The sequence below is a fragment of the Labrus bergylta genome, chromosome 19 (genome assembly GCF_963930695.1).
Source record: "Labrus bergylta chromosome 19, fLabBer1.1, whole genome shotgun sequence".
Lineage (NCBI taxonomy): Eukaryota > Metazoa > Chordata > Actinopteri > Labriformes > Labridae > Labrus > Labrus bergylta.
In genome coordinates this window covers 19,336,654-19,358,002 of record NC_089213.1, presented here as the reverse complement: position 1 = coordinate 19,358,002, position 21,349 = coordinate 19,336,654, and the positions used below count along the sequence as shown (strand labels likewise).

The 21,349-nt window shown below is 40.7% G+C and overlaps 2 protein-coding genes across 11 annotated transcripts in view; one reads left to right on the top strand and one right to left on the bottom strand.

The window, feature by feature from the left end:
• Positions 1 to 151: 151 nt before the first annotated feature.
• Positions 152 to 9,439, top strand: klhl38a (kelch-like family member 38a). Of its 2 annotated transcripts, none has more exons than XM_020631583.3 (4): positions 152 to 599; positions 2,394 to 3,750; positions 3,952 to 4,057; positions 4,379 to 9,439. In XM_020631583.3, the coding sequence occupies exons 2-4, from the start codon at positions 2,395 to 2,397 to the stop codon at positions 4,666 to 4,668; spliced, it is 1,752 nt and encodes a 583-aa protein (XP_020487239.1). In that variant the 5' UTR covers positions 152 to 599; position 2,394; the 3' UTR covers positions 4,669 to 9,439. The 2 variants fall into 2 exon arrangements, with proteins under 2 accessions (XP_020487239.1, XP_065804161.1); XM_065948089.1 differs by having other exon boundaries at positions 152 to 647.
• Positions 9,440 to 9,574: 135 nt separating this feature from the next.
• Positions 9,575 to 21,349, bottom strand: part of spire1a (spire-type actin nucleation factor 1a) — a 30,259-nt gene continuing 18,484 nt past the window's right edge. Inside the window, exons 5-20 of one of the 9 annotated variants that reach the window (XM_065948085.1) lie at positions 19,812 to 19,886; positions 19,502 to 19,660; positions 19,261 to 19,347; positions 18,697 to 18,826; positions 17,401 to 17,442; positions 16,486 to 16,533; positions 16,012 to 16,166; positions 15,634 to 15,715; positions 15,208 to 15,350; positions 14,362 to 14,385; positions 13,812 to 13,841; positions 12,872 to 13,009; positions 12,701 to 12,771; positions 12,302 to 12,329; positions 12,025 to 12,188; positions 9,575 to 11,918 (exon numbers count right to left, since the gene is read on the bottom strand). In XM_065948085.1, the coding sequence (XP_065804157.1) occupies positions 11,645 to 11,918; positions 12,025 to 12,188; positions 12,302 to 12,329; positions 12,701 to 12,771; positions 12,872 to 13,009; positions 13,812 to 13,841; positions 14,362 to 14,385; positions 15,208 to 15,350; positions 15,634 to 15,715; positions 16,012 to 16,166; positions 16,486 to 16,533; positions 17,401 to 17,442; positions 18,697 to 18,826; positions 19,261 to 19,347; positions 19,502 to 19,660; positions 19,812 to 19,886 (1,650 nt within the window). In that variant the 3' untranslated portion in view covers positions 9,575 to 11,644. Of the gene's footprint in view, positions 11,919 to 12,024; positions 12,189 to 12,301; positions 12,330 to 12,700; positions 12,772 to 12,871; positions 13,010 to 13,811; positions 13,842 to 14,361; positions 14,386 to 15,207; positions 15,351 to 15,633; positions 15,716 to 16,011; positions 16,167 to 16,485; positions 16,534 to 17,400; positions 17,443 to 18,696; positions 18,827 to 19,260; positions 19,348 to 19,495; positions 19,661 to 19,811; positions 19,887 to 21,349 lie in introns of all 9 variants that reach the window. The other 8 variants (XM_065948084.1, XM_065948087.1, XM_065948086.1 and 5 more) reach the window with 8 other exon arrangements.

Sequence of the window (21,349 nt, the reverse complement as noted above, 5' to 3'; positions counted from 1 at the left end):
CATTGTCATTATCCAACACAGACACAGCACCACATCATGAGTCCAGTTCTTACAGCTGTTTTTTCTGATCAAGCTGGCCCATCAGCACTGCTCTATATTTACCTTCATCCTGGGTTACACACGAGGGAGGAGGTGGAGGAGGAGGATTTAAACAGCAGAAGAAGATGGACATGGGTTAGCAACTCAGGGACACTTTGATTGAACAGCCGCCTGGGTGGGCTTCATGGCTGAGTCAGGACCCTTCTATCATTCGTCCTCCCCTGGCTATTGTAAACACTCTCTCCGCTGGACACCGGCAGAGCTGTTAAGCCGTCAAACTGGGTACCAAACAGCTCCGTGTCACATGAGAGGCCTGGCTGGAGTCACAGTGGCCCGGGTTACTATTCTTAGCAGCAGGAATGTACACAGTGGCCTCATGGCAAGCTCCACAGCGTCTAACTGGAGATCCTCGTCGTTTTTCTGTGTCATGCTCCTTTTTCTTTCCCTGAAAACACTACCCAGTCTCTCTCTGGATTATGTTTTGTGATTGGAACTGACATTTCCTGTGATCACACCTACCAGACGTTGTGGATTTCACTGATTTCCTGAGAGAGCAGGAGGTAAGGATTCACTCCGTCACACAGATGTTGTGGAAGAACTGGCAACAGGTTAGGACATTTCTCTCAAACTTAAACAAAATCATTTTTGACATATTAAATATTTAATTGTGTCAGCAAAAATAAAAACTTTAAACGTGTAGCAGCAGATTTGGCCTGCCTGTTCAGCAAAAGCCTAACGGTATCCTCTTAATTTATTTTACTTGAGGTATAAGTGAGTCCGATTCTGTTAACACAATCCAGCTGTGCCTCTTTTTAAAGCACTTCACTAATTATAACTAAAATATTATGTATTGATTATGCAATTATGAATCCATTTTAGAAATTGGTTACAGTAGTTTGTTGACATAATGTCATAAAAGAGAACACCAACCACATGTTTTACAGGATTATCAGTCAAAAAAATAACTCACCAGAAAGTGTCCTAGAATAATAATTAGATGCACTTTACTATAGTCAGGATTATAGTAGAATAACACTAGTCCATGATACCATTAGTTAAAAGGATCTCTTGTGCCCTTGATAAAGATTTTGAGGGAAACAGTCACTAATGTAATGTCAGTCACTGTCATTGGTATTTCATAATAAACAATAGTGCCCAGAGGTCCAAATATATCAGACAGGGTGGGCCCCATAAGTGGGAGTGAATCAGTAGCTGTCGCAGGGATGATTAGAAGACTTAGTGTTGCTAATAGCCCATTGAAATTCCTGCTCTTTAAACAGCAGAATCATCACATACCCTCCAGTAGGGAGAGACGGATCATATGAGAGGATCGGATACCTGATAGAGGACAAACACAACAAATAGAAAAAGCAGCAGCGATAACATAGAAGAGAAGGGAACATTTAGTGAGGTGGAGAGATGGTGTGTTGACACAGTTCTGTTTATGTTAGCAGCGATGGGCTGCTTTATTAGGGGTATGTAGCCAAATGCTACGTGGATGCATCAAGATAATTTAGAAGAGTTAAAAATAAAAATCTGTGAGTCAGTAATCGCCCCATTAAGGACAGCTGCTCTGCAAGAGTGGAATAATAAATGATAGACTTCGCTATCAAATTCACCTAGCCAGAGGGAGAAAATTAAAGCTCAAGTAAATGTCACTGAAAAGCTGTTGGCCTTGACAACAAACTCTACAGTGCATGCAGATAGATGGTATTCTGTTTATTTTGAGAAGCTAACGTTATCTTAGGTTTGCCCACCCAATTTCACGAGGAAATTAGCCATTGATGTAAGGCTTCTTAGAGGCATTAGTTTCTTGCTTGATATCTTAAAGGATAATTGGTAAATTTCGCTAAATATAATGAATGGTGACTACCTGAAGTTTCTGCTTTTTGCTTAACAACCTCATAACTCCACAGGCAAAAACTCAACCTCTGATGTCAATCTAAATGTTGTTTAAGAGCTGTGCTATTTGTGTTAGACAAATGAGATTTAATGTCATGGCTAGTGACCTTTACAAATAGGGGTATGAATATTTAATGCCTTTAAGCAGAACTGGGGAGCTGTTTCCCCTTGTTTCCTGCGTTTATGCTGGGAAAAACCAAACTGTCTCCTACTGTCTCTTTAAATGTGACTTACAGACATGACAGTGGTATAGATCTTCTCTTATTTTAACATTTGTTTCATGATCAGTACATCCAAGTTTAATTTTAGCTAAGCTACAGTAGTTGTAGGTTAAGCTCAACATAATTTAGCTTCATCCATTGAAATGTCATCAGTACTCTTGCTTTGGAGTAAAGAAATAAAACAGTACCACAAACAAATCTTTATTTTGTCCCTCTTTACCCTCTCCACAGAATGGCCTGTAGACCACAAGAAGTTTTCTTGTTCAAAGACTCAGAACTTCCCTCTCACCTTCATGCCCAGCTCAACATCCTCCGGCAGGAGCGTATCCTGACAGACGTCCTGCTCTGCACGGAGCATCAGGAGATTCCCTGCCACAAGAATGTCCTAGTGTCCAGCAGCCCGTACTTCCGAGCCATGTTCTGCAGCAACTTTCTGGAGAGCAGTCAGGCCCGAGTGAATCTAAAGGGAATCTCTTCGGATGTCCTTACTGGCATCGTGGACTATGTCTACACAGGCTGCATCAATATCACCATGGACATTGTTCTTCCTCTCATGCAGGCAGCATCCATGCTTCACTATGGGGGTCTTTTTGAGGCCTGTTCCATGTTCCTGCAGGAGCAGCTGAGTCCAGAAAACTGTCTGAGCATGATACGGCTCTCTGAGATCCTTCACTGTGAAAGTTTGAGGGAGAGGGCTAAGGAGATGGCTGTGAGGTGTTTCTCTGATGTCGCTGCTACAGAGGACTTCAGCGAGTTGACTCTTCAAGAGCTTATGTGTTACCTAGAGGACGACCGACTTTGTGCTGAGGAGGAGCAAGTGTTCGAGACACTCCTTGCGTGGATCCACCATGACCCCTTCTCAAGACGCGGTGCAATCCATGACCTCTTCAAAAGAGTCCGCCTTCGCTACATTCATCCAACTTACCTCTTCCAGTTTATCGCCAATGACCCATTGGTGCAGTCTTCCACCCTGTGTACTGAGATCATCGATTCAGTGCGTCGCCTTATGCTCACAGTCAGCACCAAGTGTAGCCAGGAGCTCAAGCCACTTTGGACCACACCAAGACGCTACACCTGTAGGGAAACACTGGTGGTGGTGGGGGGACGCAAAAACAATGAACAGACCTCCAGAGAAGCCCTGCTGTACGATGAAAGGACTCATCGTTGGCAGTGGTTGGCCAAGCTCCCCTTGCGTCTTTACAAAGCTGCATATGTGTGCATTCATAGCATCTTGTATGTGCTTGGTGGGCTCAGCCTCTGTATGACATTAGGTGATAGCTCAGTCAGCGCCACAGTTTACACACTCTCCCTAAAGACCAACCAGTGGCGGACAGCTGAGCCCATGTTGGAGCCAAGATATGCCCACCAAAGTGTTTCCTATCTGCACTTTATTTTCGTATTAGGAGGCATCGGGGAAGACAAGAGAATCTCTCAGTCAGTAGAAAGATATAACAGTATGTTTAACCAATGGGAGGCAATGGCACCAATGCCCACAGCAGTGCTGCATCCAGCTGTAGCAGCCAGTGATCAGAGGATCTATGTTTTTGGAGGGGAGGACGCAATGCAGAATCCAGTCAGGCTGATTCAGGTACTAAAGAGATCAAGAATCAATGCTGAAATCCACTTGTTGTTGGCAGAAAGGCCTTAAGCTAAAATTATAGCCTATATAATTGTCTGAAAAGCAAAGGAGACTGACTGCAGTCAGAATCCCACAAGCAGTCAGCAAACTGCAATCTTTAAGGCTAGAGAACAAATTGAATTTCTCCTGTTGTTTGTGGTTTCTCACCAGGTGTATCACATCTCTCGCAACACGTGGTCCAGACTAGAGACGAGAACTGTGAAAAACGTTTGTGCTCCTGCTGCTGTCATTGAAGACAAGATCTACATCATAGGAGGTTGTCAAATAAGATTTTTACCCAGTGGTTGTAGATGTAGTAATATCTTTACAATACATTGAGTTACATAAACCATATAGGACATGCATCTTTCAATGATAAAGTTGTATATTTCCAATGGTCAACAAATCACATAAAAAGACCTAACAAAAAATGTGTTCATCAATCTCTCGATTGATTCCAGCTAAGATTAATTTTTAATGATTCTTTCTCTTATGTCAGTTGATCTACTGTCTTTTCAATGGATTTGTTTTTACTGAGAAAAAAATCTATTATCACAATGTATCTTTGGAGATTGCTCATGGAAAATCTGATCTTTAGGATACACCAGGCGAATGATCGCCTATGACACGAAGACAAACAAATTCTTCAAGTGTGAGAACCTGAGGGAGAGGCGGATGCATCACAGCGCCACAGTGATCAACAACAAGCTCTACATCACCGGTGGACGCATCCTAAACAGCCAGGATGTCATTGAGGACTCAGACTGTTTCGAGTGTTATGACCCGAAGACAGACGTTTGGACCTCAAAAGGTTCTTTGCCATACAAGCTATTTGACCATGGCTCCCTACCGCTAGTCTGTGTGTCCAATAGACCAAACCCACCATGACCCACCATCCTGTTAGTCACTTTGCAAATACTCTGCTACATTTTCCTCGACTCCCTTTTGCCAAGACTGATTGGCCTCTAACTACACAAATGGGAAACCATTTCGGACTGGCTGCATTCCTTCACGTAGCTCAGTCTCTGTCACAACTTAGCGGCATGTTAAGCCAGGAGGACTTTCACTGAATCACAGGGGAGCCTAACTGAACACCAGAGGTGTAATTTCTGAGGCACCTGGTATTGAATTTAACTGTGAATCCAAGAGATGACGAGTGGCAGACACACTTACATAACAAGCAGCTGGTCAGGCACACATACTCCAAAAGCTTTTTTCAGCCGCGCTTGCTTGATGGTAACTAAGAGTGTTAATGCTTGAATTTCACAGACATTTATACACAGCATATCAATGCCTAGCAGCTGTAGGAGACTTCCCTATTAACAGTTTAATTCATAGAGAATGACATGCCTGGCTGCTTTCTGAAACTCTACTTGTCATAAAAGCCCAAAAAAGAGCTGATAGCTTATTGATTTGCACACAGAAAAAAAAAACATTCCTGCTTTTATCAGAGTGCACTAAGGAAAACAATTGGGATATGGACTTATTGGTTTGAGTTTTTTGATAATTTTCTGAGTCTTGTTTCTCTAATGTGAATATTTCTTTCTTTCTGACTGTTATACGACAGCAAATTGAATTTCTCTGGGTTGTGTAAATAAGAAGACTTTAAATGATGTCAACCTGGGCTCTGGTAAACACTAATTGGCATTTTTTAATATTTTCCTATGTTTTATGACCAAATATCTGATCAAGGATTTAATATAACAGTTAATACATTGACAATGAAAATAATGTTTTTTATTTCTTTATGAAGTGGTATAAAAAAATGATATTTTGGAGTCAAAGAGCTTTGAACATAAACATTTAAGTGGTTCAGTGGGGGTTTACTTTGAATTTCTCCAAGAAAAAGGCTTTGCAGGAAGCTACAATGATGTAAGGACATGTGACAACTCTGCCTTCCAGCAGTAGCGTGTGGTGGTAAGAGGATGCAATGACCTACTAAAGGCGACTATGGCTGATAATGGCAATGGAAAGGGTCTGCAGCCACTACAGCCCTCAATGCATTTGTGACATACTAATGGTTAACTTTAACTCGCTAACCACCACTGATCTGAAATGTATTCATCCAAGGGAATCAAAATCTATAATCAATCTATTTGAAACCTATGTTCTGCCATCTTTGCCCTGTGACCCTCCTGTCCATCATGAAAAAAATATATAATGCTGCGACCCATGAAAACGTGCCATGCAATAATTACCAACCAATTTACCATGTTCACACGTTTGCCAATTACATTTAACATTATGCTAAAGGTGGGAAGCTAAATGCTTTGATATTTTCAAGCTGCGGTGTTCCAGGTTCCTCAGGTCATATAGGGTATCTGATACATTGATTTTTCTTTCATGGTTTCTCAATTGTTCAATAAATGAAAGACAATTACCAGTGGGAATGAAAAGGTAAATCTTTTTACCTTTTATTTCTTTCTTTTATTTCAAGTTGAAACAGCACATTGGTTTACAGGTTAGTGTGAAAGAGGCTTACTACTTGATGAGTATTTTGCGTTATATTTCAAATACATTGACATGATCAACAAAACTGGAATACATTCTAATAATTACAGGCATTTGATCTTCCCGCCTTGAGAGTGAGGTTGGAGGAAAATGGCCGCCATGTTGAATAGGATCATCCATGGCATACATCCCTTTTCTGGGTCTGTTGTCTATTAAAAAATGCATTACTGATCATCTGCATGATGCATAATGAGTTATTGTTACTTGCGCAGTTGACTTTCTGTAGTGTTTGATATTTTATTTACAATGTTTTCTACCGTACTATAAGCTTAAATATTGTTTTTCCTGTCTGGTTTCTAAAATAGCGCTGTCATTTTTTTACTTCTTTTGAAAAATCAAGCTAATTTATTGCTTGAAAATAACATGTGAACAACATATATATTGTTTTTGAGCATGTTGAGTCTTTGGTTGGAGTTCAGGCAGTTTTAAATGCTTATATTTGCCAGTGATATGCTGAGTCATGCTCATGCCATTCTCAAGGGAACATTGTTGACACAGAAACATGTTCATGGCTATCAGGTGACATCCCAGTGCATCCATATCCACAACAATACTGCATTATATAAATTAGCATTGGTACAAGGGTGAAATGAATTCACTCCTTTAAATCAAAGTATGACTAAAATGTGCCTCTTGACCCAGACCACATTCTCCACATACAGAGTGTCTGGAAAGAGTAGCTCCACATGTAGCTTATATTGAGTGAGGGAAGGATACTGTTTGTGGGGTACAGCAAAGCTCTTGGGAGGGTAGAGAGGGTAGCTTTGTCTTGCTACTTCACAAAAAGGTGAGTAATCTGATTGCACATACTATTGCAATAGTAAATAGACTTTCTTGAATCAGAGTGGTCGATGTGGATGGATTTGGGAAAACTTGTACGTACACTCAGTCTTAACAGACACAGTCACCATCTTATTTCAGCTGCATATAATTTTGCATTTTTTTCATCACAATTTGAGTCCGGTCATGGGCCATCATTTTTTGCTCAAAATTTGAGTCAAACTGCGAGTGAAAACTTTCTTTCCTCAAATTTTTTGTCAGATCGCATCCAACATTTTTTTTTTTTTTAGTCAGATCAAGGGTCAACATTTATTTTTATTTTTTTAGTCAGATCAAGGGTCAACATTTTATTTATTTTTTTAGTCAGATCAAGGGTCAACATTTTTTCAATAACGGTTTGGGTAATGGATAAGTTTAGAGGGTGGATAAATTGACAGCAACTGAATAAAACAATGAACAGTGAAAATCTAGAGGTAAGCCTTGCAGTATCTCAATAAAAACATCTTTGATAAACCATTAGTTTGTTCACTCAACAGCTAACTTTAGCATGAACCCACTTAATAGCTTGTGTTGCCGTTAGCTAGAAGGTAGCTGAAAGCAAATATTACTAATGGGAAGTAATGTTACAAAATAAATGGTTTAGCTTCTTTTCTAATTTCAATGTTAGCCAGTGGCAGCGCTTAATGCTACCAGTATCTCATATCTAAAGGTTACAAGTGGGTTATCAATTATTCTGTTTCATTTTTAAATATGCAGCCAGGAAGTTCCTCTGGATGAGCAACATCTGTTATCCTTATAGTTCCTGATTTATCATAACAAACTGATTCTGGAAAAAGCAGTACATTATTATACCAGCATTTAAGCTAGCTTCCCACCCTGAGGAACATGGCCACTGTATGTATGCTGTCTGCCTTTTCTGCTCTCCACATGTACTAGAGTTGTCGTACCTAACAAAGCTAATTTAAACGCAGGTGGGCAGAGCTACTCTAGCTACAACAACAACAAAAATCCAACACCTATCTTGTTCATTTTAGATGCAGAATTTCTTTAGCTTTCTTGTTAGCAAACGCCTCACAATATTTTCTGAGGCAGCCGGTGTCTGAAGCTTAAACATACTGTATATTTACAAAGACAAACTGAAACACTGGAATTTCTAAACTTAAACTAAAATGTTACCCACTAAACGTTAAAGACAAAGACCCTTCTGACTGATTGAGCTGAGTCATCACTCCACTCATTTGCCTCAACAGCCTGTGAAACGTTTTAAAGAGCTGCTGATAAATACTTGGCCTATTCAGACTGTTTATTGACTGTGTGTTTGCTTACTGTCTTTCCATAGAAACCAGTGTGTGAGGGTCACCCTTCAGGGAGGCTAGCTGTGGCCCAGCAGGTTATTTTCAGTGTCTGTTACTAACCCATCAAAGGATAACATTTCATTCACAGTCCATTCTGTGAAGGTACATACTGCAAATGTGCTGAGGTGTAAATGCAGGGCAGGAGCAGGATCATTTCTACCACCAATATCATAATTTTACATTATTATTTGAGAGGTCCTGGTCAATGACATCACTTGTTTTTAGCCAAATCCTAATAACCCACAACATCACAGTCACTATCCACTGGTTAGCCTAAGAGTGAAGCATTGTGACATTGAATATGACCCAAAATCAATGTATTTCTTCTGAAAACATTTAGTTTTGTATTAGCCTGAAGTCTGAGTATCTAGAGAAAAAAAAGTTGATTCAAAGGAAACCACAATATCCAGGCTGTTTTAAATTCTGAGGGGTTGACATGAGGATTAAGGGAAATGCAATGGGGTTTTGCATTTTTCTTTGACAAAAGTGCTCATGTGCACCCTGTTTGTTTGACTTTGTAGCCAAACCTCACCTTTCAATCCCAACAGCTAAAGAAGAAGAGACGAAAGAGGAGAGAAAGGAAGAGCCTGAGGAGTCTAATAATCACCTGGGCTTGGGCCTCTTTGGTTGAAAGAGCTGTTTTTGTAAAAACACAAACTACAAAAAAAGACTACCACCTTGTCTAACACCTTCTCCTGTTGAATAATCTGCTACAAGCACAACCTGTGACTCTAAGAAATTTGATCACAGATCCCAGGATCTTAGAGGTCTCCACGACTCTTTAAGGTATGTCTTAAGGAATCTAAAAACATTAGTAGGTCTCAATGAGAAGAAAGAGACATCAAATATAAGAAGAGATGGAGATGGGAAGAACGGGGCTAAAGTACAGGCCTATCAGTAACTAAGAATTTATTGTATTTTCACTAAAGGTATGACAGTTTTAGCACTCTGGTATGGCAGTCTCCATCTTCTTAAATAGATGAAAATCATGCATATCAAAATTAATGGGACCTAAGATGAGTGCAATACACACCTTCCACCACCTGATGTCATGAAGACAACAGAGATTGGAAGTAAGGTTTCCTGTCGTAACTCTGTCGCCCTCTGCAGTTTGCTACACAGCAAGTTCAGTAAAAACAGGTCAATGATAAGAATCATGATGATTTTATTAGAATTTCTTTGATAAAAACAAAGGGACCACAGTACAGCATGCATACATTCCATACAGGAGTCTAAAATAAAACTGGTCACATGGATGTTTTCTCTAGAACAAGGCCTTGTTTTTAACATTAACTTGTTCATTTGGTCACAACTGCCACAAAACGCACTATAGGAACAAGAGTTCATAAAGCATATTCCAATGACAGTTTTACAATTCAAAAGCCTTCATTCATTTAACTGGAGTGTTTCAGTTTGTTTTTACAACTATTTCTTTCTTACACACAACCAATCACACAAACTTTCATTCACAAGGAACCCAGGGAAATGGCACAATGGACACCCGAGAGGTGAAAAAAAAAATGGTTGTTATAATAACTGTTATTAATTAAGACAATAGACCCAAAATAAACAATAAATTGGTCAAATAAAAGTGCGATTTTAGAGGAGTATCTTAACACTGAAGAATGTATAAACTATACAATAGAAACAATTTGATGACACAAACATAATTACACTAAAAATGAATGTTTCAGATGAAGAAACTGCAGAGGCAGAAATCTTAAAACATGGTTAAATCATACTTCTACTTAGTAAAGTTTTCTTATATTAAATTTTGAACAATAAAGATTTACAGCATGTACACACCCTTTTTTCTGTGCTTCCACCGCCCAGCTTGAAACATGAGAGAAAAGACACCTTGGATTAACTTAAAAAATGTCTCCCACTGAATTCTTGACACATATGTACAGTAGGTCCGCAACTACAAAAGGCATTCAAAAGGAAAAAAAACAACATTTTGGCACCAGGCACAGAATTGAATTTACATTAAAAGTAATAACCCACCCACATAAAATGATCGTACTCCTTAACATGTCGTCCCTACAGCATAAGAGAACAGTATGCATTTACACATTTGCTATAAAAATTAATGATGTAACATTTGGCATAATTGTTGCTGGAAGATGATGAGAGGGGCCGGAGAGTGGCGGAGATTTACCCCAACAGACCTGACAGCAGGATCTACAGTGCATTTTCTGTCAAGAGACAATCTGTTGTTCATCCTGAGTGCTAGAAGTAAACAGGAACTAGACAAAACTAGATTAGGGATGGGCCTTTGTACCACTTCAGCATTTGGCTTTCCAGTCTGTTTTATGAAACGCATTTTTTTTTTTTTAGCAATTTGCCATATTCTCACAACGACCATTTTCCTGGGAAGCTCAAATGCTGTCATAATGTGAATGTTCTGTATTTCAGTTTGTAACTTGTATAAATGTTAGTAACCTGACTTTATCATTTGTATCATGTCCTGATCAAAAAAAGCAACCCAACAGACAATCGAACGCCAAAGTAAGATAGGAAAGCTGGCTCTATTACAAATAAAAACCTAAAAATGTTATAACCCAGCTACTTCACTAGCATTAAATTACAATAAATGAGCGCAGATTATGTTAGCTTGCTAGCTGTTTGTTCCAGGCTAACATAATATTAGCTCTGAATGCAAGCCTTTCCTAAAGTAATGTGTAAAAATGAACAATCAGTAAAATTAGCTTTCAGTTAGGCTATCCAGCAGATGGCCAGATGCTAATTTTCAATGTTTATTGTCATCCAGAAGCTGATCAATCTGGAAGCAGTTCATTAAAAACCACTGTTAAAAAAACACACATTTATAGGACTAACAAAAAGCATTTAGGCTTCCCACCCCTGTGCTAAATGTTGGAGGAAAATGGCCGCCTTGTGAGTATGGTCATTAGCCACATCTGCAGCTCTAGTTATCCGTTTAACCCGAGGTGTCCTGAATTTTCAGACCGATACAAACCTGGCTCCCCTTTGTTATCTGGCAGCTACTTTCCTGACCAGTCATGACCTATCAAAGTGTGCCAACTTTTCCTGAGACTGCTATAGGTATCACAACCTTTGCTAACTCTGGGGTGGGGTGGACTGACTTCATCATCGCACTGAACCAATCCGTGTAAAAACTAGACTAAGAGGTGGATATTTCTGCCATTGGACGTCTTAGCTCTAGGTGTGAACAAAAGCGCACAAGGAGGGGCTAGTTACTAAACTTCACTGATGGCGCGTTCAGACGGTCTAAAGTTGACAGAGTTAGACGATGACATGTAGAAGGATTGGGTTTTTTTATTTCGATTGAGACGGGCACGCTTGGTGGCAACGCACAGGCTGCGCTTGCTGGAGGAGATGATTTCTGTGATGAACTTTTTGCAGTCTATGCAGATCTCCATGGTGACCCAGTCCTCTGTAAGCTCCTTGGGCAGGTCAGGCTCGTCTTGTGAGTGGCCATCTTTGCTGCTACCACTGCTGTGCTTAGAAAACCTGAGGAGGCAAAAAAAAAATACAGAGAAGTTATTTAACAAATCAGAAAATATTTTACACTTTTTCCTCTGTAGATACAAACGAAATGAGTTCAGCAGAGACATACTTATAAACACTTCTGCGTAGACTGTGTCGGCTGTGTCCAGACCCAAATGGATTCTTTTCTGGATCAGGAGGGGCCGATGCTCCACTTCCTTCTCCTTTAGCCACAGCACTTGGACCCAAAGAATAGATGGGCATGGTGGAGTAGGGCTTAGATGGCAGCCTCATCTAAGGTTAATAGGTCAACAAAGTAGTCAAGAAAATGCCAGTCATGTTTTGCCTGGTGGTGTATATTGTACGACAAGTGTTTGTGTGTTAAATGTGATTTAACAGCCTCTTACCTTTTTCGAGCACTGGGAACACACAGGTCTGGAGAAGAAAGAAAAGTAACCGTTAACTACAACGGACCGACAGTACCCACAATGCAACAGGAATACAGACATTATGGTACGAGTGTTATGCTACCCAAGCACACAGTCTGGCATTTTCACTCAACAGCCATGTTTTTTTCCTCTCTCCAAATTTGTAATATTGAACTCTAACGAAAAGCGACTCAATTGACATCACTTGAGTCGCATTTAAACAAATGACATGCAGATCTATCCGGAGCAAAAAAAAAGCAGTTTCCGCGTTTGCTGTATTTTTTGTTTGCAGTAACATGTAAACTGACTCTAATGTGTACACTTGGTTGAGTTTTCCCTTTGAAGTTGAGTAGTTCTCGTTTTAGTGATTCAACATACCTTTTGCAGAACTGGCAGGTGTAGGACCAGGTGAAGAGAGAGAACTTCTTGGTCCGACATGAAAAGCAAAGCTAGAGAAGGAAGAATCAGGTTAGATTAAGAAAGTTCAAAACAAATCTATTTGATTAATAATAATTAATGAATCAAAAAAGGTCATGACTCTGACTGTACCTTTCCTTTCTTGAGGGCTGTGTAGACTTCTTTGTACTGCTGAAACTTCTCCAGCTCGGCCTTTACCAGAACCTGTCTGATGTGCATCACCTCCTCCACCGTCAGAGCCAGACACTCCACCGGATAACAGAACTCCTCCTGGAGGAAGAAAAAAAGAATCTGAATAAACTAGTCTTGAATAAAGCCGGTTGATAAAATGGATAGATAATGAAGAGTGCAACAGCATGAAGTGACACCCAGGGTGCTGATGAGACTGACACCATGTGAAGTCAAATTCAAAACACAGACTGCACACCACTTTACCAAAAGAGCAGGCATGCAATGAGCTGGTGAACGTAGAAACATCTCATGATGCTTTCTCGGCATGAAAATTAATTGGAATACAGAGCATGCTTGTGATGCAACACACCCATCATGTCGTCTGTCTGAAGCGTCTGGCTCTATTTCATTATTCCATTTACTTTATCGCTGACCATAGGTCCATATTACAAACTAACCAAAAACAGCTTCAACTGATTACTGCAAATCACTGCATTTCTAAATTTAGAAGTCAGTCTGCTCAACATGGATGAGTTTACTACAGACATGAATGAAATATACTTTATAACATTTACATTCCACTCATTCTAAAAGCTTGGAGCATATTTTTTTGACCAACTACTTAAAGTGCATTATATTCAATGTTTTTCTTTCTACTTTTTTAAGGTTTATTTTGGGCTTTTATGTCTTTATTTAGAGATGGGACAGTCAGAAATCAGAGAGAGAGAGAGAGAGAGAGAGAAGTGGGACGGGAGGTCGGACTTGAATCCGACTGCTTGGAGGACTACAGCCTCCGTACATGAGGCGTTCAACCTAACCACTACACTAACGTTACTCTGAATGACTCCCCCACAACGTATGTGATGGTTGGGTTTGAAGACATGCAGTGACAGTAACGTACCGAGCCCTGAGCACTGCTGGAAGCTTCCACCTGACCAGCAGACAGAGGAGGAAACAGGACATTCAAACTGAAGCAGGTCCTCACATAAAACTCAGGTTCATCATAATCAGAGGTTTGAAGCACTCGGTAACAGCTGTTTAGTGTTTACATTACAGACACAGCTGAGTTGTCTAGAGATTTTCTAATTACTTCATGCTGTCGGTTGTTTCTTCCCATGTGCACTAACTTTAATTTCATAAAAGCAAAACTTCATAACAGGAAGTCCCATGACAGAAAATCATCTGACAGCCTCCTCAGAGTTCGTCGAGGAGAGATGCCAGGCGTCTTTATCTCATGATTTCATTCTCTCCGCTCCATTACAGACACAAATGATCAAAGCTGTCTGTCTACTGATGGTTCAAACCTGATGTTTTTATACATCCATGCAGAAACCCTGTCTGCTGCGTCTCCTTTATTAATCCAGACCTAAGTTTCTCTTCTGTTACAACATTGAAACAAATGCTACCATGGAGCTAAATTATTTAGTGGGATTATGGCAGTTGAAGGTTACCTCGGCTTTGGGATCCGATTTCCGCTGCAGCAGTATGTGAAGTAGGAAAACACGTTAAGTCTGCGGCATGAAACAGCTGACCACAGTAAACATTTTAATGAGCTATAATGTGTATGCAAGGAAGGGGGGGAGCTGGAACAAAGATCTTACTGTTTTACATCTACTAGAGAGGCGCAACTCCTTAGTGTAAAAGCGAAGCCGGTTTGAACATGCGCTTGTATAAAAACAGAGAGCCTTAACAGGAAAATAAAGGTGGCTTCTAGAGGAAATACTGCGACAGTGTAGTGAGTGGCGAGAATGAACCTCCTCCCTCATCCCCTTCACACAGCCGCCTGTCCTGTGGTTTCAATTACTTGCATCAACCTTACTCGAATCATACGACCGGCAGTGTTACTCAGCGAACCAATGACCTCATTGATAACAAATGTCTAGTCACAGGACCAGAGTAAATAAAACAGATAAATTATTGTTTTTCCACAGTTTTAACTAGAGTTCATCTCAATTGTGGACGTCCACGTGTTTGGTCCACAAACTCTACAATTCACGTTTGCTTGAAGCGTATTCTCCTCTGATATAAGATATAAGACAGATATCTGCTGACAGATATAAGATCTGTCAGCAGCTAAATGTTAATCAATCTGCAATGATATTTAAGGGAATTACTTCAAACTATAACCAAAAACATTATGTACAGCTATTTTAAGATTATGTCGAAAAATCCTTACACGTGGGATGCAAAGTTTAAAAAAACAAACAAATCAGGTGAGTTATTGACTCCCTTCTAAGAGGCTTTCCTTTACACAGACTTGGATGATGTCACACAAATATCCTGGATAGTTTACATACCAGAGACTTGGAGCTCTGTCTGGATGGAGGCACAAACGGCCGGACACTAGTCGGGGCCTCCTTCTCAATGGAGTGCCGCCTCTGAGGAGACTGCCGCTTGTCTGGTTGTGGGGTGGCAGAGATGGGGAGGAACTTTGGAGGAACTGGAGACATGCAACAGAAAATAATGACATGTAAAAATTGACAATTGAACATTGGGTATGTTAATAGTGGGGAGGCAGTAGCTCAGACTTGGGTTGGTAACCGGGAGGGTCGCCGGTTTAAGACCATGTCCATAGGATCCTGTTTGTGTATTTCAGTCTGTGTGTGTAGCATGTTCATTAAAAAGAGTGTAAAGTGAATTTCCCCTCACAGGATTAAGAAAGTATAAATTATTATTAAAAGCAAAATTTGACATATTACAACATGTTCCAGGTGAGTTCTTACCCTTCTTTCCTACGACAGAGTCGGGTGATGTGTCGTCCAGTAAAGACGTGGACATACTAGAGCTGCTCCGTGTGGGTTCATCCTGTCAATCAAAACACAGAGTCACAGAATGCTGATAACTTCACATTACTTTGAAAATTGGAAAAAGCTTTTCGAAAAAAAAAAGAAGCTAATTGAGGCAGTCATACTCTGAAAACTTTTACTCAAAATGTTCAGCTAATGATACGTATAAATATTATGAGCTTTATAACTTAAAACCTATAAATTATTTGTGGTTTGTCTCTTATTGTTTAAACATTGACCATTTAATTCAATGATGTAAAATAAAGATTGGTCAAGCTGATAAATTGGAGTTAGATGACTGGGATGTCATCTTACATCAGATTCTGAGCTGTCCAGCTCGGCCAGTGTGGGCGCTCTGAGCAGCCTCTTCCTCTGACTCAGCGGCTGCACTCCGCCTTGACTGGGTCCCGTGGTGCCGCTAGCCAGAGATTGGGTGCTGATGGCCAACTTCCTGGGTGCGTCGGGAGTGTCTGTGGGTGGATAAGTACAATTTTGGTTACAAACAATGGTGTATTCAGAGTTAACCGTAAATTCCCATGCGTTGTCTCCCTATCTGTCTTAGCAGCTGGCCATCGTGTCTCCGTTGTAAACTATGGATGTCTTTGTATTGTTACTGTGTGAAGCCACAGAGGCTGTTTACCCAGACCACATGGTGACAAAGATAAGCCTCAAACATATACTTACATAACAGATTTTCTCCTTTTGACTGTGTTTTAGTACAAAGCTCCCCCCCAAAAAATAAAATGGCTGGCTTAGTACCAGAGAGACATTGCTCTTTGAGAGCTTTACCTGGTGTGCGGAACAAGTCCTGAGGAGTGCTGATGCTTTTCCCTGCACCTGTGAAGGATTTAAAGGAATAGAGACCTTAAGAAGAGCCCCCAAAAAACTTGAATACTTCCATCCCTAACACCAGACTGGTACCACAGGGGGAACATGAGAGCAACAAACATCTGGCTGAGCAGGTGGGAACTGTGGGGATTCTGTGCAAAAGTGGGTTATATTCACATGTGAAGTTGAAAAGCACAGAGTGAGAGGGAAGTGAAGGGATGGACAATGAGTGCAGCCACAGTGCAAAAGGTTAGTCCCGTACATCCTGGTCTTCCTGTAGCAAAATGTAGCGCATCATTCAGCCTGACATCTGCCATTCAGCTCTTTGCCTGAGGTAGGACTGCTGACTGACAAAGTGTTATGTAACTTTTCATATTCCACAGTGAGAACGGATTAGGGTGACGAGCAGGGTGGACTGGCTGCAGGGTGCAGAGTGCTGATCTGTAATCTCACCCTGCTGGCTCTGACTCAATGGCTATCCCTCCTCACCTAGACCACACATAAGTCCCTGTGAGTGGCCACTTCATCCAGTGTCTGCTTCTATCATTCATAAATGACAGACATCCTGCTATGAAGATGTATGTTTTGAATCTACATCCCAGCAAAGAGCTTAAAAGAATAAGAAGAAACAGGAGCTGAGATTGGGTTGCACTGTGCTGACCCCTTCTTTCCCTCGGCTACAGAAGGTGTGTGCACTGTGTAACAGCAGCCATTAAGTGACAGGAGTGTGTCATTCACATTTGCACAACACAAGTATGAAATAAAGAAAACAAGGGTGTGTTGGTTTGTGTTCAAAGAACGAGCTCACCCTTAAATAGCCTGGAATGAAACACAAGGAACAACAAGAGAAACACAAAAGGTGACGTGCAACTTTACCTGATGAGTCGAAACTGTAAGACATGCTAAGAGGTCGCATGACTGACAGAATCGCCCATGTTTGGGGGGAAAAGAAAAAGAAATGGAAGAAGAATAAAGAAATCCATGAGAGTCTGAGTGAATTATAAAGTTACTGAATCACCAAATTGAATACAAAGTTCAATATTCTAAAAAAAAAAAAGAAAGAAATGAAAACCATACTTCTTCAAAGCATGTTCAGACAACGTGTTGAGACTACCGTGAAAGCTTGTCCACGTTATCATCGTTAATCACATCGCAGATGATGTTGTGATAACTGCATAGAGGCATCGATGTTTACCACATGGACCGACTAAATCTTTGTGATTAACGGTGCTTTCCATTTACCTCGGAACTCGGATCTCAGAGATGGGAATGATGTCACACTCAAGATAACCGCGTTCTTGTTTCCAGTCCAACAAGCAACATGGACGCCTCGTGGAGTACTTTTTGTTTTGTTAGATTATACCAGACGATAACAACACATTATGAGAGTTTGCACGCGAAAAATAACACTACGACGTGTCTACAGATGGAGCTTGCATGATACTTTCGGTGTGACTGAATTAATTAATTACACCGAAGTGAAACTAAGCTGCTAATAAACCCAATAGTTACAGCTTACATGTTACTTTTAATGCATGTAGCAGCCATGTTGTATTTCACCTCTGACTACTGAAGTTGCTCTGAGTTTCAGAGTCAGGGTGTTCCTGATGACGTATCAGACCAGTAACTCAGAATTTCCGACTCCCGAGATCAAATGGAACGCACCATAAAGCCTTAAACAGAGCTAAACATGTTAAATATTACAACAGCCTGCCAAAAGGTTTATCTACTTCCTGTTTGCAGCTCACTGTTATTTAAGTAAATACTCAACTAAAATAAAAATGAATAAGAATACCAAATGTAAATCACAAGTTTCTGTCAAACAGCAGCTAAAGGCTCTCGGCTGCAGTGGACGTGATCCTTGTTTAAACACTGTGACACTTCTGATGAAGTGAATGGATCGATGTGAGAAGAGGCCTGTTAAGAGTAACCATGACGGATGAAGTTACGAATGGTTCAGCCATGGTTAATGGTTTTTGTCCTGAGAGGACAAGGTTAGTCTCATGCAGTCACTTCACAGCCATGCTTTAAACGATTAGAAACAACAACAAAAAACAGCATTACTTCAGAAAAGTGTAGTTTGAGTAGAAATACCACCAAGAAGTTTTGACTGTGTGTGCAACATGAACATACAACATTGTACGTTCACGGGTGCAACCTTCCGCTGCTCACCTAAGCGCGTCCTGCGGATCATGTCCGGTGAGACGGGCCGGAGCTTCCTCTCTGCTTTAATGCCCTCCAGCAGTCGCTCGTGGAGGCTCGGGGGACGTGTCGGGTGGGGTTTCAATTTGCGGGCAGCGACCTGTCATGACAAACCGCACATGTGAGCCCCCTAGACTGCCATCACCATGGAGACACAAAGTGATATTTTCCCCATCAAGTTCCCCCCCCTCCCCTCCCCTCCCTAAATGTGCCCATCTCTTAATGCATGTCGTTGAACTCTTGTGTTCATCATCACATGTTGGTGACTAAATGTGAGACTTAGATGCATGTGACTTCAAGTTTCTCTTCATTCACACCCAGGCATGAGGCATTTACTGTTATGCCAATGAACAAGAATAAAAACTGACTCACAAAAGATGATTTAGATGGTAATTATCATCAGTGATTCAATGAGATTTGGCTGATTATACTTACCGTTTTAACTGATTTAACTGCCATACAAATGATGCATTAAAAGTTCAATTCCAGAGCAGTAAGAAAGCATCTTGTGACAGCATGTTGTGCATTACTCACAGGGTTGAGGGGTGGTCGTGACCTGATGAATTCTAGTATGATGTCATGTGCGCTCTTCTTTAACCTCGGCGGGATGTCTCCATTCACCTGGAAATACATTGTTCAGCTTATTGAGAATCCAGATTTTAATTCAAACTGTGCCGAGAAGATGGGAGCTGATGGGATGCTACAATGATACAGATAAACGAGGAATTTGCAAAACGGTGAGAAAAAGTTCATGTGGTTTCACACACACCATTACTTTTCTCAGTTTGTAGCGTTTGGAGCGGATGTCGTCCATCAGCATCTCATACGGTGTGAGCTGGTATTCAATGGGTAGAGGGTTGTACTGGCGCTCCTGAACCTTCTTCAGCTTCACTCCATCGCGTAGATCTCGCATCACCTGCACCCAGAACCGTGCCTGGTGGAGGCATGTAAACAAACGAAATAAACAGAAATGATGGGATTAGTTATAATCTGTGAACACACTGGCACACTTATCAATCAGCAGACACATGGTCATAGAGTTCAACCTTAAGGTGCTTGGTGCAGTAAGTAGAAAATCGTCTTACCCAGTCTGCGTTTTGAAGCTCATCGAGGTCTCGATCGGGTTCCTCCCGAGTACCACCCTCCATTTTCCGAAGGTTCTAGACAAAAAAAAAAAAAGGAGAAACATTAATAAAGACATTAAAAAAATATTTCTCAAGTTGTGATATTTAGCTGCTGTAGGTCTGTATTTACAGCACGGGTGGGTAGGGGAATGGATGCTTCATTGATCCTGAGAGAAAATCAGGAATCCAGTATCCGCTTATAAGACACATGACATTAAACATCTGTCCTTGTTGGCATAATCAATATGTGAAATTCCTTTCATTAAGCTCAGAAAGATATTGTGAGCGGGTACTCTGCTGCTCTCACACCCTCCACACCCCTCCTTTCCTTCTTCCTACCACTTCTTTTTTCTTTAAACCATGACACCAATTAACACCTTTCACATCAAGTGACAGTCAGTTTATTTCTAGACTGGCAGAACAGACTGTAAGAAATCCTTCGAGAGGAAGCTGATAAGACAACGACATGGAAAAAAAGGAAATCATCAACTCAAAGAAAGACTTATGACCGCCTTCATAATTTGAAAGCTGATGTTTTACTGTGTATGGTCACTCATTAGCAGTTATCCTAAGAGTGCTGGAGGAAGTACAAAGTGGCCCCTAAAGCAGCCCCCCGTAAGCTTCTTAAATTGCTGTAATAAGGTTAAACTTGATTCTATAACCAGATATTACATAACACTGTTTGTATGAATCATCTCTCCTGTAGAAGTCACAGCAGGCACTGTACTGTACGCTGAAGCCCTCTGACAAGTCATGTGCTAACATCTCTTCTGAACCTCAATTCAATCAGGGAGCACAAACATGAACGAGTTTGTGAACAAGCTTTTCATTTGATGTCCATCAGGAATTCCTGAGCTGGGTGGGGCAATTATTTCCTCACCACCTTCAGACTGGAGTCTGTATCAATCTGCCTAGAAAACTGGTCCATTCTTATGTCAACCTGTTTGTAGTATTGTGTCAGTTGTGGACATTGAGGCCAAAATGAAGAAATTAAAATTAAGACAGAGAGTAACAACAGCTAAGCGGAAAGCTAGAGAGGCCATTCTTGTTTATGGACGCAGGTTGAAAAGGGAATATCTGTGCAGAAGAAAATGACTTTTTCAAATCAACACATGAATTTCATGTCCATTTCTTAATTTTACTCACTTTGAGTTAGTTGTTTATTAAGCAGGAGACAAGTCCTCACCTGTCTCCTGCTCCACCCAGTCAGAGTTCAACTTTGCTATAATAACCTGATCACTGTACATTACTGTTAGTATTTATTCATCTTAGATTTAAAACAACATATCCACAAAATTACTGTCTCCAATCTAGGGTTCTTCTAGGTGTGTGTAGCTGCAAAATGTGTGTAAAGCCGTTTTCCCATATTGCACTCTGGAAAATATTTAGATAATTTCGGGAGGACTGCTCCGGAGACTCTCATAGCAGGAGACCTATATTTGGAGAGGAGCCACGTTTATGTAGTGAGCTGAAAAGGAAATATGATTTGCAGAGGCTGA

Bases quoted from the DNA above. Each gene is read 5' to 3' on its own strand.
- klhl38a (XM_020631583.3), top strand. From the start codon at position 2,395: ATGGCCTGTAGACCACAAGAAGTTTTCTTGTTCAAAGACTCAGAACTT. The intron at 3,751-3,951 runs GTACTAAAGAGA...GTTTCTCACCAG, and splicing joins ATCCAGTCAGGCTGATTCAG to GTGTATCACATCTCTCGCAA. The intron at 4,058-4,378 runs GTTGTCAAATAA...TCTGATCTTTAG, and splicing joins CAAGATCTACATCATAGGAG to GATACACCAGGCGAATGATC.